Raw genomic sequence first — 16,954 nt, forward strand, 5'->3', positions numbered from 1 at the left:
CAGTTGTTTTCAAAAACTTCAAGGCGGTGACAAGCTTACGCTCCGATTGGTCGAATATTAATGTTGAACTTTTCCATTGGTCGGTGCTTCAGCCAATGATGCAGGTCACTTTGGAAATGGCGCATTTTCAACGGAAATCCTTAAGGTCATTTACAATACATTCTTTAATTGCGTAAATTTTAGAATTAGAATTAGAATTAAATTATAAAAACAAGAATATTTAAATAAACCTGTTAGTAGAGAACTAATTTCATTTAAAATAAATTCCCAAAGTGATAATTATTATGAGTAATTCTAAGTAACGATAATTTTGTTTGAAATGTCCCGCTAGTCAATTACTTGTAAACTGCACTAATGATTTTTCTCTCTTCTGTTTACAGCTGATAATTGTCATAATATTAAATATGTAAACATTATTGATTAATTATAAAGAATTATTTAACACTGTAAATTAACTGATTAACGAATTTCGAAAGATTCGATAATTGTTTTTTGAATATAAAGAGAAAAGCGCGATAATAAAGTGAAGGGAAGAGGTTATGTTAGCATTTTGACAGTTTATGACTTGTGTCTGTCACTTGTCAGAAATGTCGGCTACAGTCAGCTGTTTGACCTCTTTAATAAATAATCTTTACGTTTAGCTGATTGTGCCGATTGTTAGAAGTGGAACAGAAACAAAATTACAAGAATGGACAATTTGTTGACAAGAATTCTGAAATTAAATAACAAGGCTAAATATGCCGAAATTTGCAACTTAAAAGTAAACGACAATAAATTTCAAGCTCAATCTAAGAAGGAATTGGAAACAGAATAGAAAAAGTGAATCAAGAACATTGGTCAATGAAAACAAAAATTCATTTTTCTTTTCGGAAGGTAATGTTACTTACGTTTTTTAATAAAATTTTTTTCATCTTAATTTTCTTAATTAGATTTCTATTTCTTGGTCATCTGCATGCAATTATCAAAGTGTATTTTAGGGCAAAGCGCACTGTTGGAGTAAAATGAATTAATTACTTAGACAGTGTTTTAAGTAAATGATTCACTTGTTTGTTATTCATTAAATCTATATTTTAATTAAGTAAATATTTGATTAGTATCTCGATAATCTTCTTTATCATATCGATTAAATTTTAATTTCAGTCGAATTTTAATTATTTATTCTTTTTTACGATTTCATCGTAAATAATGTTTTAAATAAATTTTTCAAATACGTATTTTAATAAATAATTAGCAAATTTTACGCCCGTGATACGCAATATTCAATTTATTATTATTTTGCAAAATAAGAAATTTTCTATTTTTTAATATAAACTTTAAATTTTACATAATTTTAGATTCAAAATTTTTAAAAATTCACCTTTTAGCTGATAAAGAAAAAAGTACATCGATGTTCTTGACTGTATCAAGAAAATAATTCAAATTTTTCATAAAATTTTGTTTTTATAGTAATTTTTTGAAAGGAATTCAATCGTTATAAAATAAAATTAGTCAGAAAATATTTTTACCTTTTTTGAATTTTTATTTTTCTTAAAAATTGGCAGATTTTGAAATCCACGAGTAATTTAATTATTGAAAATATGTTTTTGTAAACACAAAAATATTGCTGAATGAAAAACATTGATTTTTACTATTTTTAAGCATTTTTTTTTTAACAATGTTTTTAGGATGAAATTTTTCAAAAAAATAGCATTGTTTTTAAAAAAAGAATTGCTTCAAAAATATAGTAAAAATCAATTTTTTCCTTCCGCAATTTTATTGAGGATATAAAAAAGCATATTTTTAAAAATATTAGTAATTAAATAAATCCTATATTTTTAAAAATACTATTTTAAATTAAAAAATTTAGGAAAAATAAAAATTCAAAAAGGGAAAAAATATTTTCTGACGGATTTTATTTTATGGCCATTAAATTCCTCACAAAAAATTACTATAAAAACAATGTTGTGAAATATTTGAAATATTTTCTTAATATAGTTAAAAATTAAAGTGTATCATCGCCTTAATTATTATTATTATTATTATTATTATTATTATTTACTATTTTCAAAAATTTTGATAAAATTCTTAGCGAGAATTCAATTGTTTTTATAAATAATATTATTATTCTCAGGAATTTGAATATTTTCAAAAATATTGATAGTTTGTTTAAATAAGAATTCGAATATTTGTAGTACAATTTTCATTAAATTTCTCGAAAGAATTGAATTGTTATTTTCAAAAATTTTGAGAAAATTCTTTATAAGGGTCATTTCGGAGGAGAGTTAAGGTTCATGTCTCAGATTTTTTTTATATTTTGCTTATTAATAGTATTTTGGGTCCTAAACAACTATACCAAATTTTAATCAAATATTTTTATTATTTTTCAAGATATTTGCATTGCAAATTTCTTGACATTTTTTTTTTCATTTTATTATAACTCACTTATTTTTAAAAATTTATTAAATTTGTTAAGAACCTTTTTTACGTAAAAACCATTGAAGTTTAATAAAAAAAATTGAAAATTAAATAAGAATAAGAAATAATAATAATAATAATAAGAATTCAATTATTTTTAATAGAATTTTAATTAAATTCCTCGAAAGAATTTAATTATTTTTGAACATTCTAATCAAATTCTTTGAAAGGAATCAAATCGTTTTAAAAATTTTAATAAAATTCTTTACAAGAATTAAATTATTATTTCAGATGCAAAATTATAAAAGTTACAAGAACTTTTATGATAATTAATTTTAAAAAAGTTACAAAAAATAAATTTTAGAAAATTAAAAAAAGGGTAAAAAAAGTAGCTATCGAAAAATTAAATTTGACGACTTTGAATTGAATTCTTGCGACAAATTCTATTAAAAATTTTTTTTAGATAATTGAATTCCTTTGGGAAATTTTATTTAAATAATAGATATTGGAAATAATTGAATTTTGAAATGTAGTGAAAATAATTATTAAATTCTAATAAACAAATTGAATGAAATTTTTTTTTAAATAATTAAATTACTTTAAACATTTTAATAAAATTGTTAAGATTAATTGCATTTTTCGGGGAATACATTTAAAATTGTATTAAAAACAATTTAAATCCTGCGATGTAGATAAACTTCAAAAGGCTTTAATTTTAAATTTTTCAAATTTTAATTTTGAATTTATTTAATTAGAAATTTAAAAAATTATTAAAAAATTTTATTTTTAAAAATTTTTTTTGAAATTAGTTAGGCACATTTTTTAATATATATTCAATTAATTATTAAAAATCATGGAATTATAGAGGAATTTTAGTTTAAAAAAAAACTAAAAAAAATTAAATTTTGGAGAATTTCCAAATTATTGCAGAAATTCGATTATTTTCCAAATTAATAAAATTCTTCGTAAAAATTCAATTATGTTCAAAAATTAAAAAATATTCTCGTTAAAATTCAAATCTTTATAAATAATAAAATTCTTGGCAAAAATCCAATTATTTTTAAATTTTTTCCTAAACTTAATGATTTTCAATAATTGCTATTATTTTCATAAATAATAAATCTCATTGTTGAGCTTCAATTATCTTAATGCAATTTTAATCGAATTCATCGAAAAATGTAATTATTATTAAAAATTTGTTGATAAAATTCTTTATGAGAAATCAATTTTAAGAGACATTCAATTATTCAATAAATTAATAATTTTTGTATTTAAATAATTGAATATTCTCAGAATTTTCTGATAAAAATTGATTTAAAAATGAATTTCAGTTAAAAATTTTGATAATAATTAAGTATTTAAAGCATAATTGCATGGATTTTTAGAAATAATTGAATTTTGAAAAGGTTTCAAATTCAAATCTTTGAAAATCTGAAATTTTCTTACTTTTAACTGTCAATTTTGTAAAATTAATGTTTTTAAAAATTGAAAAAAATCTTTTTTGAAATTATTTCAAGTTTTTATTTTCTACAGTATATTTAATTAAAGAATTTTTAAAGAATCAAAATTTCGTAAAATTGAATTGGAAACAAATGGATTTGAAAATTTTCAAACAAGTTTTTCAAAAATTATTAAAAATAATTGATTTAATGAAGAATTTTAGTTAAAAATTCTAGAAAATAAGAATTGAATTGGAATGGAATGATGAAAATAATTTCGAAGAAGTTATAGTTACAAAATTCTTATAATATAAAATAATTATTTTATCATTCGGTCATTTTTAATTATTATAAAACAAGAAGAAATCGAACACTCCGGAGTGATCGATTTCTTCATGTTTTATAATTTGTTGAATTTCAAAAAGGTTTGAATTTAATATTTTAGAAAATCTTAATTTCTATAAGAAAATAATAATGATTAATTATTTATTTAAAAATGAAGTTATTGATGTTTACGAATAATTTTACTTTTGAAGAAATTTGTAAATAAATGTAATAGAACATTTTTTTGAGTATCTAATAATTTTTAGAGTGAATCAGAATATTCTTTAGGGCCACGGAAGAAAGTCGAAATTTTGCCTGGAAAGCAGGGGAAAAAATTAAATTTTTGTGGTAACCCTGAATTGTTTTTAAGAATTTTATTAAAATTGTTGAGAATAATTTTTTTATTTCTAGCGAATTTAAAGTAGTGCAAATTCTCAGAGATAGAAAAAGTAACTTTTTGTGTCCCAATTCTAAAAATGTATCCGAATAGTAGCAAATTTGTAAAATTGTCGTTGCTGCCAAAGCTCAAGTTACACAAATAATAATAATTCTCAATTTTCTGTCTAGATGTTCATGAGATGTGACTTTCTATAATAGGAGAGTCTCGATATCCGCCAGTTTAGAAGAAAAATAAAGAAATCTTCAAAAATGGTTCGAGTTTTTCCTGTGCACAACTTTCAGGAGCAGAATGTCGCACAAATCGAGGAGCCCACAGCCACGTGCGTGGCTCATTCGGCGGACAGTGAATTGCTTCTTCTGGCCCTGCAGAGTCACTGCATCGAAGTCCACGACCTGACGACGCCTGACTTGAAACTGGTGACGATATTTCCAACGGTCGACCTGGCCAGTCAGCTGATCCACTGCTCGAAGGGCGACTATGTGGCTGCCTTGGAATCGAAATGCTCGCGAGACGGCGAGTCGGACAATAAATTCGTTAGAGTCTACGTGAACTGGACGACGAGTGACCAGAGTCAGGCCATGAGGGCCAGGATAGCGGGCAGAGTGACTCCCAGTTTAAATCGGCCAATGAACAGCTTGGAGATGATCGAGTTGCCTTTGAATTTGCACCCCGTTATTATTGCCTGTTGCCAAGCCACCGGCAATCTGCTTGTCGCCGGAAGGACCACCGCTATTTTACACGAGTTTAAGATCGAAACCCTGCAGCCGACGAAACTTCAGTTTCTTGACTTTGAACCGAGACCCTGGGCTCTCGATCTCTCCTTCACTCCAACCCACATGGAAATTGTCGAAGATTTCGTCTCGGTTATGGACAGCTCTCACTTTCTCATTTTTCGGTAACAATCATTCAATATATTCATTCATATTTTTGTATTTTTATTTTTCGTAAATTACTAATTGACATGAAATGAAAATTTAACAGAACGTAAGTTCACAGCCCTTTAAAAACAATTAAACTATTATTTATTTACTAGAAAATGCTACGCGCGCGAAACGCGATATTTAATTAATTATTATTATACAGATTACAAAATTTTTTATTTTCAAATATCAACTTCAATTTTTGAATAATTTCAGATTCAAAATTCTAAAGAAATTCAATTTTTAACTAATTTACTTATTAAGTACATAATATTAAATATTATTGATCATTATTGTTCATAAATTTCAATAAAAATTTTTGCAAGAATTTCATTATTCTCATAAACAATAACATTTTTTAGAGCAATTCAATTATTTTTAACAGACAATTTTAATAGAATTCCTTCACAAAATTTAATTGTTTTCAAAAATTCAGATAAAATTCTTCGAAACAATTCAATTATTTTTATTAATTGTAAAATCCTCTGAAAGAATTCAATTATTTTCATAAATAAGAAAATTCTTCGCAAGAATTAAAATATTTTCATAAATAATAAAATGTTTCGGAGGTATTCAATTATTTTCAAGAACTTTAATATGTTCAATTATTTTCCACAATTTTAATGAAATTCTTTTAAAAAAATCATTATTTTCAAAATTTTTAATAAAGTTTCTTTAAAAAGTCCAATTATTTCAAAAATTCAGATAAAATTCTTCGAAGCAATTTAATTATTTTTATGAATTGTGAAATCCAACGCAGGAATTCAATTATTTTCATAAATAAGAAAATTCTTCGCAAAAATTAAAATATTAACACAAATAGTCAAATTCTTCAAAGGAATTCAATTATTTTCATAAGTAATAAAATTCTTCCGAGTAATTCAATTATTCTCAATACAATTTTAATAAAATTTCTCTAACAGGTTCAGTTATTTTTAAAAATTGTAACAAAATTTTCCTAAACAATTCAATTGTTTTCAAAAGTTTTAAATTAAATTCTGTGTAAATTCCAATTAATTTCAAAATTTTTAATTAAAATTATTTTTAAAAATTTCATTATTTTTACGAAATTTAATGAAATTTTTCCAAAAAAATGTAATTATTTACAAAAACTCTAATAAAATTGTTTAAAAGAATTTATGTTTCTTTGAATAATTTTAATATCATTGAATAGGAAGCTTATTAATTACAATTAGTAATAAACATAATTATTTTAAAAACTTAAAAGAAAATTTTAATAAAACTTACTTTCAAAATTTTCAGTAAAAATGATTAAAAAAACTCAATTATTTTCAAGAAAATTGAAATACATTCTTCAAAAGAACTTAAAGAAATTCTTCAAAAAATTTAATTTTTTTAGGTTACGAAAACTCTAACAAAATTGTTCCAAAGAATTTAATTTATAATCAATAATTTTAATAAAATTTAACAGTAGAATTATTTATTACAATTATTAATAAAATCGATAATATTAAAAAATTAAAGAAATATTTTGAATGAATTCAATTATTCTCAATGTTTTAATACAATTTCTTGTAATGTATTTAAGTGAATTCCTTGAATTCAATTGTCTTAAAAAATTGGAATAAAATTCTGAGAAAAATTTATTTTCTAAAAATTTTAATAACATTTAATAATCAAACGTTTAATTTCAATTATTAACAAACACGATTATTTTAAAAACTTGAAAAAAATTGTTCATGAAATTCAATTATACTTTTAAAATTTTCCATTAAAATTATTAAAAAAAACTATTATCTAAAAAAATTCAATAATTTTTATAAATACTAATAACTTTCTTAAAGTTATTAATTAAAATTAACTCAAAAAAAGATTTTAGTTAAAAAAATTGTAATTTTTAGAAATAATTGAATTTTAGAATGTTTTAAACTTTAATTTTTGAAAATTTCTATTTCTGTGAAAAAATTAATAATAATTAAACATTCAGTTAAAAAATTATTTACGTTTTAAACAATTTTATTTGAACTTCTCAAAAAATTAGTTATCTGAAAAATTTTAATTGAATTTTTTTAAGGTACATATTTGAATTTTTAGATAAATTTTATTAAAAAGTTATCAAATTAATGGAATATTTTTAAAAAAACAATTTTTCCAGGGAATTTTAATTTAATAAAAATTAAATAAATAATTGAATTTTACACAGAATCGAATGTATTCATATGTTTATTACTGTATAAAAACAGCAATCAAAAGTTCAAATTGCATCTAAAATAATTTGATTTCCAAAAGTTACAATTACAATTTTTATTAATTAATTAATTTTAAAAAAGATTTCAATTAAAATTTTTTTTAAAAAACTGAAGTTTCGAAAAGTTTTATTTGAAATTCTAAAAAAAATGTGTTTTTTTAATATTTCAATTCTATTTTTTAAAGATAATTTAATTCTTATAAACAAATACTTAAATATTTTTGTAATAAACTATTCTAAAATTTTGTTGACAATAATTTGATTTTCTCAAGATTTTATGAAAATTTTTGAAGATAATAGTATTTTTAAAGAATTTTATTGGTGGGAAAATAAATGACTTTTTTAAAGAATTTTTTGAAAATAATTGAATTCTTTGAAAAAGTGAATTTTAATTAAAGTCTTGAAAATAATTGAATTATTCAAGAATTTTTCTTATTTTTTTCTTCGAAATCATTGAATTTTTAAAAAATTTTATTGGAAATTAAATTTAGTTACATTTTTGCTTCTGAAAATAACTGCTTTTATACATAACTAAACTCTCTTTTAATTTCTTTTATAGCAATTAGGGAATAATGAAATTTTTTAAAAAGGAAGAAATAAATTTTTGATCTGGAAATCAGGGAAAAATAAAATCGAATTTTTGTGGCAACTCTGCTTAAGATTTTTTTTCCAAACCTTTTTTTTTCAAAATAATCATCGATCTTTTTTGTAACATAAATTTTACATTTTACTGTATTTAACATTTTTAAAAACAAGAATTTTAATAGAAATGGAAATTCTATTGAATTTTGATCGGAAAAATATAAAATTCTTCTAAAATTTTTTCTATATCGACACTTTTTAATTGTTTTAAAACTGTTTGGTGTTAACTTCCTGAAAGCCATCAATCTTTTTCACCTATTTTTTACTCACGCTTATTAATAATACTTTTTACCATTTCAGACTGACTAATCCCCTCTACGAAGATATCGATCACCTCAGCTCGCTAACATCGGAAAATTCATGCTCGAAGTCAACCCAATCGACGAATCGCTCAGATTATGACAATTCAAGTTCAGAGACTCCCAGCAAAGTTCTCCAAAATGGAAATGCTTTAAAACTCTCCGAACACGACAAGAACTTCTTCAATTCCCAAACAACTCGAAACTTTAATTCAAGTTGGCTGCAAGCCGTAAAATCAAGAGCCATCGATGGAAAATTCATCGACTGGGATCGTTTGATTCACAACGAACGAGAAGAAATTAATTCCCTTATTCGTCAGGAATTGATCAGTTCAGCCTCCGAACCGTTCACAGTCAACTTTCCATCAATCAGCCTAGAGAGAGCCGGTCCAGGTCACACACTAAGTCCCTTCATTCTAAATTCACCAGACACGGAAGTTTTCATAAAAACTTCATCGCCCGATAGCGGTTGGTCAGAGAATTTCGCCATTAAAAGCGTTCTCCGACTGGAGATTGCGAAGGAATCGTTTTCCAGTAGGGATTACTTTTCGGCTTCGATTCTAAAGCCCCTGTATCTGGAAACGAAGAATAAGAATAATTCCGGTGCGAAAAAGTGTATTCTAAAGTCGGAGAAGTATAAATATTTGCATGGGATGACATGTTTGATTTGCACGTCCCAAGAGGGGTATATTTATCATTTCGCTGCTGACAATCTGGAGGACTTTAATCCCACGTGCTTGACGACTTACACTTTTACTGCTCCTGTCACGCACGTCGCGCTGGAGCACACAGTTTTGCACGCTCTCACCGAAGCGGGGCTCGAGTCCTATACGCTTAGGATCTCTCATCACGTGGCGAAGAACTTTATTAACACCACTAATTCGTCCGAGTCGGAGGAAATTTGCCCCGACGTCACCGAACCCGTTTGTTTAATAGGTTTACGACCTTTTTTGGGAATCGAAACGATTCTCAGTACTAGGAAGAGTATCGTCCTGTTGGCGAAGGCAGAGAATTCCTGGACTCTATACTCACTAAAGCTTCCTAAACCGGATGAAATATATGTGGATATTCTGAACGCGGCGAGGAATCATAAATCTACCAGTCCGACGACTTATCGACATTTGCTAGAGGAGGCGCATGCGATAGTTCGTTTGGCAAAGGACGTCGTTCGGTTCGACGAGGAAAATTTTCCGCCGAATCCGAGAAGCGCACTGGACGATCTCTACGATCAGTCCTGTATGCTCCTTGGCGACTATTACATCGAAGCTGAATCGGAATCCGACTGGCGACTCTCGATTCCTTACTACAAGATGTCTGGATTGAAAGTAAATCAAGTACTTTCTAGAAAGTCCGCTAAAAGTGCTCCTGGCTTGGTTCTATTCCTAACCGAAAGTCTCCTGACCATGAAAAGCGGAGTCGAGGCTGACGAACTGTTCCAAAGTCACAATGTAGTCGACATCATCGGGACCGAGACGAAACAGGGTTTATTGAAATTAATTCTCGGGAGTAGTGTCCTGCAGGAATACGCGACCGAGAAGTTGATAAAACTTTTAGAATCTCACGAGTACGACGACTATAATCGTCTGGCTTTGATATTACTGTACACGGAAGCCGGACGAGATGAACTTGTCGAACAAGTTATGGAACCCGTTTCGGGGGTTTTTATCGAGCAGATGATTCTCGAGTACCCGCACCTTTTGTTCGACGATTCGAACGTGAATATCAAGAAATCGGAGACCCTCTCGTTTTCCAATTTTTCAGGAGCGCTGATGCGATGGAAGTCGAACGTCTTCGCTGAAATTCTAACACAGCTGATTAATGACGATACGTTAACTCTGTATCAAATTATGCAAGTCTTTTTGGAATACCTCCCCTCGAGAGTCGGTCGAGACGGACACGATGCAGCGGCTGCTTTACAATTTTTCATCGAAATCTATTTGAGAAAATATTTTAAACTTGATAAGAAGAAGGGAAGCTACGATTTCGCGACTATTGAGGCTTTTAAAATTCTTGTACGTTCTTATTTGGGAAGATTAATTCAGTCTAACCCCGCAGACTGGAGGAAGAAACACCACAATGAGGAGATTCATCTCTTCGCCAATAAGAGACCAGTCTATCTAAATAAAATGCCACCTTGCTCGAAGAATTACGGACTTGATTTACATTCTGAAATTATTGACCAGCTTGCCGATGGTGAAATTGAAAAGAATGTTCGCTGTGAAATTTTAAAACTTCAAGCATTGATAGCTAGTGGTTATTTGCCCGCGGAATGTTTACAGGAGATTTTACAATTTTTAGAAACAGAAGAAATTTTAGGAAGTTTGTCTTTAAAAAGTTTATGTAATCAAAATACTGAGATGGTTACCAAAATATTGTTGGAACAATGTCCTCAGGTTATTTTATTTTATGCCAAGGTAAGAATTTTTTTAGATATCTACATTTTGAAAAAATTATATTTTATGCTCACTCGTCTCTAATTTTTCTTCTAGGATAAATATACCAAAGAACAAGAATGGAAAGCTTTAATAGAAATGTTACAAAACAAAATTTTATTAGTAAAAACTAAACAGGGATTGACAAGTTTCTTCGAGCAAACTTTAATAGGTAAGAATTTCTTCTTTCTCCTTTTTTTTATTTGAACCAAAAATAAATTTTCTTTTTTTTGATAAATTTTTCTTTTCTATCCTATTTTAAAACTTTGAAAATAATAAATTTTATCTCAAAATTTTTCGCACACAACTTTATCGTCATTTTCAAATAAATATTCAAACTTTTTCCAGATTTTTTTTAGTAAAATGCGACTGAAATTTAAAAATTTTTTGAAAAATTTAAAAGAAAAAGTTTGAGTTGAAAAAATGTTCTATTACATTTATTTACAAATTTCTTTCAAAATTTTCAAAAACATCAATAACTTCTTTTTTAAATAAATATTTACAGAGATATTTAATTATTATTTTTCCATGGGAATTAAAATTCTTCAAAAGATCCAAATTCAAATCTTTTTGAAATTAAACAACTTATAATAATTAAAGATGACCGAGTGATAAAATCATTATTTTATATTATAAGACTTTATAAAAAAAAAAATTTTAATTATTTTTTATGAAAATAAATGAATTATTGGGAAGAAATTTATAAAACATTAGTAAGTAATTGAATTTTGTAGAAGAATGAAATTCTACGAAGAATTTTCTTACTTTTGAAGATAATTAAATTTTGCAAAGAATTTTATCAGAACTTTTGAAAATAATTAAATTTTCAGTATGAATTATATTATTTATGAAAATAATTGAATTTCAGAAAAGAATTTTATTATTTACAAAGATAATTGAAATTTTTAACAGATATTTTTAAAAATGTTTAAAACTAATTGAATTTTACAGGAGAATTTTAAAATTTACAAAGATACAATTATTTATTATTTATATTTATTAATTAAAATACATTAAATTTTTAGAAGAATTTAAAAAAAAATTTTGAAAATAATTGAATTTCTGCCAAGAATTTTCTCACTTTTGAAGATAATAATTGAATTTTGCAAAGAATTTTATCAGAATTTTTGAAAATAATTAAATTTTCAGTAAGAATTATATTATTTATGAAAATAATTAAAATTTTGACGAGAAATTTAAAAAAAAATTGAAAATAATTGAATTTCTAGGATGAATTTAATTATTTATAAAGATAATTGAAATTTTGACAAGAATTTTATTAAAAATCTTTGCAAATAATTAAATTTCAGAGAAGAATTTTATTATTCACAAAGATGATTGAAATTTTCAACAGATTTTTTTTTAAAAATGTTTAAAAGTAATTGGATTTTGCAGAAGAATTTTTATATTTATTAACATAATTGAAATTTTGAGGAAAATTTAAAAAAAAAATTTGCAAATAATTGATTATCTAGGATGAATTTTATTATTTATAAAGATAATTAAAATTTTCACAAGAATTTTATTAAAATTCCTTGCAAATAATTGAATTTCAGAGAAGAATTTTGTTATTCACAAAGATAATTGAAATTTTTAACAGATTTTTTAAAAAAAATGTTTAAAAGTAATTGGATTTTGCAGGAGAATTTTATCAGAACTTTTAAAAATAATTTAATTTTTATGATAAATTTTATTATTTATAAAAATTTGACAAAAAATTTAAAAAAATTTTGAATATAATTGAATTTCTGAGAAGAATTTTATTAGTTTTGAAAATAATTGAATTTCTAGGATGAATTTTATTATTTATAAAGATAATTTAAATTTTGACAAGAATTTTATTAAAAATCTTTGCAAATAATTGAATTTCAGTGAAGAATTTTATTATTCACAAAGATAATTGAAATTTTGAACAGACTTTTTTTTAAAAATGATTAAAAGTAATTGGATTTTGCAAAAGAATTTTGATATTTATAAACATAATTGAAATTTTGAGGAGAATTTTAAAAAAATTTTTGAAATTAATTGAATTTTGCAGAAGAATTTTCTTACTTTTGAAGATAATTGAATTTTGCAAAGAATTTTACCAGAACTTTTGAAAATAATTTAATTTTTATGATGAATTTTATTATTTATAAAATTTTGACGAAAAATTAAAAATAATTTTGAATATAATTGAATTTCTGCGAAGAATTTTATTAAAATTTTTATTAAATAATTGAATTTCGGAGAAGAATTTTATTATTTATAAAAATAATTGACATTTTAAAGAGAATTTTTTTAAAAAAGTGTTAAAAATACCTAATTAGAATTTTGCTATGAATTTTATTAAATTTTTTTAAAATTTTATTCCGTATTGTTTGATATTAATGCATCTGTTGTCGAGAAATGTGATTTTTTTTACAATTTTTACAATTTCGTGTTTTCTTTTTGTCGTTTTTTCTAAGATTTCATATGCGACTTTTTTCCGACTTTTTCGGAAATTTTTTACTACTTTTCGTGACTTTTGTTGTAAATTTATGCGACATATATAAAATAGCAAAATAATATTGTATTAATTAAAATAATATATTAATTTTTATTAATTACTATTTTAAAAAATATTCTTGTTTTATTTTCAGATACATTGACTCACGTAGCAAAGACTTTACCCCTCCAAGCTTTACACAATATTCTACCAAAGGACGATCGGGAATCTTATGAACATTATATGCAAATTCATAGTCAAATACTACGAGCGGATCGTATCAAGTCAGTGATGATGAAAACTGGTAATCAATTTTTATCAAAACTAAATTTATAGAGTTAAATATTTAAAAAAAAATTAAAGTGACTAAATAATTTATATATCTTGAAGTAGAGAAGAGAAAAGAAGAATTTTAAAAGTTTTGAGAATATTTTACTGCTGAAATTAATTGTTCGTTACATCTATAATAATTGTAATTCTTTAGTAGGTGTGCCTGTTGTAAACAATGTTTATTGCTTGACTTTTATATTTATGTGGTAGAATTTATAATGTTAAAATAAAAGTGGATTTTAATAATTAACCGGGGGACATGAGTTCAGTTAAAATTACAAAATGAAAACAGAGAAAGTGAGAAAATTTAGTTATTAGTTTCCATTTCTATTGAATTTCCTAATAAAAACTGGTACAAATTTCATTGAAGCAGAAAAAATTTTGAATATCAGATTTTATGATATTTATAACAATATACGTAGAGCACAACTATTGTCAAAATACAAAAAATGTATGTGTGATTGTGTGATAATAGGAAATAATCTATCAAAGATATTTATTAGTTGAGGCTAATAAACATTTCCTGTATTCGATGTTGATTTTGTAAATCTATTTACTAACTATTTATACAATTTTCAAGTAATTTACATATAATATCTATAGAAATTTATCAAATGTTAAATGATATTATATCGATTAATTTACTAGGTCAATAACAATTTTTTAAGGTTATTGATTTATTAAATATTTATAATTATATTTGTGCAATCAAAGAGTAATTATTTGAAGAATTTAGAGAAAAATTGTATTTCAAAAGAAAATATATAGTTATATGTGTATGATACAAGTGCGTAAAGTAAGAGTGAAATGAATCTTTAATTTGAAGACGAATAAAAGCACAGTGGGACGAAATCGACAATTTTTAAAAATCAATAACCGTTGATTACGAATTTAAAGTCAGATTTCGAAAATTCAAAATGGCGGATCCAATATGGCCGACGTAGAATGTAACAAATTGATTTTCTTTCATGAAACTTGACATGAAAAAAAAAAAAAAAACTTGACATTTTGCGGTTAGGGATTAAGAATCTAAATTCAAATTTCAAATAGGCTAAGTGTATAAGTTACTACGAGTATATGACTGTGATAATTTTACGTTATAAGTTTTAAATTACGTTTAGGATATTGGCTGTTTACTCTTAAACCTTCTTCCAAGCCGTTTTTAAATTTTTATCCTTCTTTTAATATGTTTTGTATTCTGTTAATTTTTTTGTACTTTATTTTCTTAATTAATCAAAAATACATTCTGAGGTTTAAAAGGAAAAAAAAATTTACAAAGCAGTAAAATGAAAGCCTATTATTTCTAGTCGCCTTTGTATCTTTTATTTTAAATAGAAAAATATTTTAATTTTGAAAGTAATTTTCATTGTCGAATAACTCTATTTTAACTAATTTCTCACTTAAATAAAAAAAAACTCTTAAAAGGCGCAACATTTACTTAAACTTTTTCTAAAAAGTATTTTCTAATCCATTTCTTCTAAAAAGAACCGTTTTCTAATGAAGTTCTATTTCTGAAATAAAATTTTCTAAAAACATAATTTCTAAAATAACATTTTCTAAAAATATGATTTCTAAAGTGCATTTTTGTAAAAAAATAAATTTATTAAAAAGTTAAAAATATGATCAAAACACAGTAACTAAAGTAAATAAACAAATAATTATATAAATAAAAAGGTTAAAAATTTATGTTATGCCCGATACTTTTAAGGTAAGATAAAATGTCATTATTTTTTTATTTTTTTGTCATTATTTTTCGTAATTGGAGACAATGTTGTACAATCGTTCACTAATCCGTTTGTATCTGGAATCTACTTATTTTTTTATTTTTTGTCTCAATTCCAATTCCAACTTCTGCGAAGTTGCTAACAAAAATATGAAATTCAACATTATTAAAAAAAGAAAACTAGAAATTGAGCTTCATTAGAAAAAAAAATTTTAATAATCAATCTTTATTAGAAAAAAAAATTTAGAAATCGAATTTTATTAGAAAAAAAAATTTTAGAAATCCAACTTTATTAAAAAAAAATTTTAGAAATCCAACTTTATTAGAAAACAAAATTTTAGAAATCCAACTTTATTAGAAAACAAAATTTTAGAAATCAAACTTTATTAGAAAAAAAATTAGAAATTTTTTTTTAGAAAAATTGTACCCCAACCGATCTGAGGAAGAGATTAACATAAATGAAAGTATATTGTATCTAATGAAACGAAAGGAAACAATGAATCGAAAGTAAGCACAAGAGTAAAAATTTTAATAAATCATGTAAAAACTAGTGAAAAAATTGACTAACAAATGTTTTTGACATTGTAAATTTTTTTTGCGTTATTATAAGACTATTATTTTTACACTTTTTGTCCTCTTTTAACCCACTGTGCAAAGGTATAATCAGCTTTACGCACGAGTGTCAGAAAAGTTTTTGCAACATTCACCTGTAATCAAAAAATAGCAAAACAATATGAACGAAAATTAAATGTATCAATCACAAATTTATAAGCCAAAATGCAGAAATAAAATCATCTTGTTTTTTTCTATCAAAATCACATTAGTTACCTAACTATAATAATTTGAATGTTCTTTCATTCATTCATTCACTTTTTCTGTCCCTCACACTCTGAAGTTGTCTTTTGTTTATACTTTTGTTTTTTCTTATCTTTAGATAAATTGTATATTATATTATTATTACTAGAAAATGTTACGCGCGGAACGTGATATTCAATTTATTATTTTTATGCAAATTTCAAAATTTATTATTTTCAAATATAATTTTTTTTAAATAATTTCATAATCAAAATTTAAAAAATTTACTAATTAAGTACAAAATTAATTATTACTGTTTATATTTGCAAAAAATTTTTTTAAATTTCACGAAAGAATTCAATTATTTTCTAAAATTTGAATAAATCCTTCTAAACAATTCAATTATTTTTTTAAATAGTAAAATCTTTAAAAAAATTCAATGATTTTCAAAACAATTTTAATTGAATTCCTCGGATGAATTAAAATATTTTAAAATATTTCCATAAATTTCAATTATGTCCTAAAATTTTTATAAATTCTTCGAAACAATTCAACTATTTTTAAAAATAGTAAAATACTT

General features: G+C 24.3%; 1 protein-coding gene across 1 annotated transcript; it reads left to right on the plus strand.

Moving 5' to 3' along the window:
* Nucleotides 1-330: 330 nt before the first annotated feature.
* On the plus strand, nucleotides 331-14,775 carry LOC122502960. The gene is made up of 5 exons (XM_043613318.1): nucleotides 331-873; nucleotides 4,725-5,452; nucleotides 8,629-11,041; nucleotides 11,117-11,231; nucleotides 13,681-14,775. Exons 2-5 carry the CDS (start codon nucleotides 4,806-4,808, stop codon nucleotides 13,860-13,862), a joined length of 3,357 nt encoding a protein of 1,118 aa, XP_043469253.1. The 5' UTR covers nucleotides 331-873; nucleotides 4,725-4,805; the 3' UTR covers nucleotides 13,863-14,775.
* The last annotated feature ends 2,179 nt before the right edge of the window (nucleotides 14,776-16,954 follow it).

This window comes from Leptopilina heterotoma, unplaced genomic scaffold (assembly GCF_015476425.1).
Source record: "Leptopilina heterotoma isolate Lh14 unplaced genomic scaffold, ASM1547642v1 Lhet_24, whole genome shotgun sequence".
NCBI lineage: Eukaryota > Metazoa > Arthropoda > Insecta > Hymenoptera > Figitidae > Leptopilina > Leptopilina heterotoma.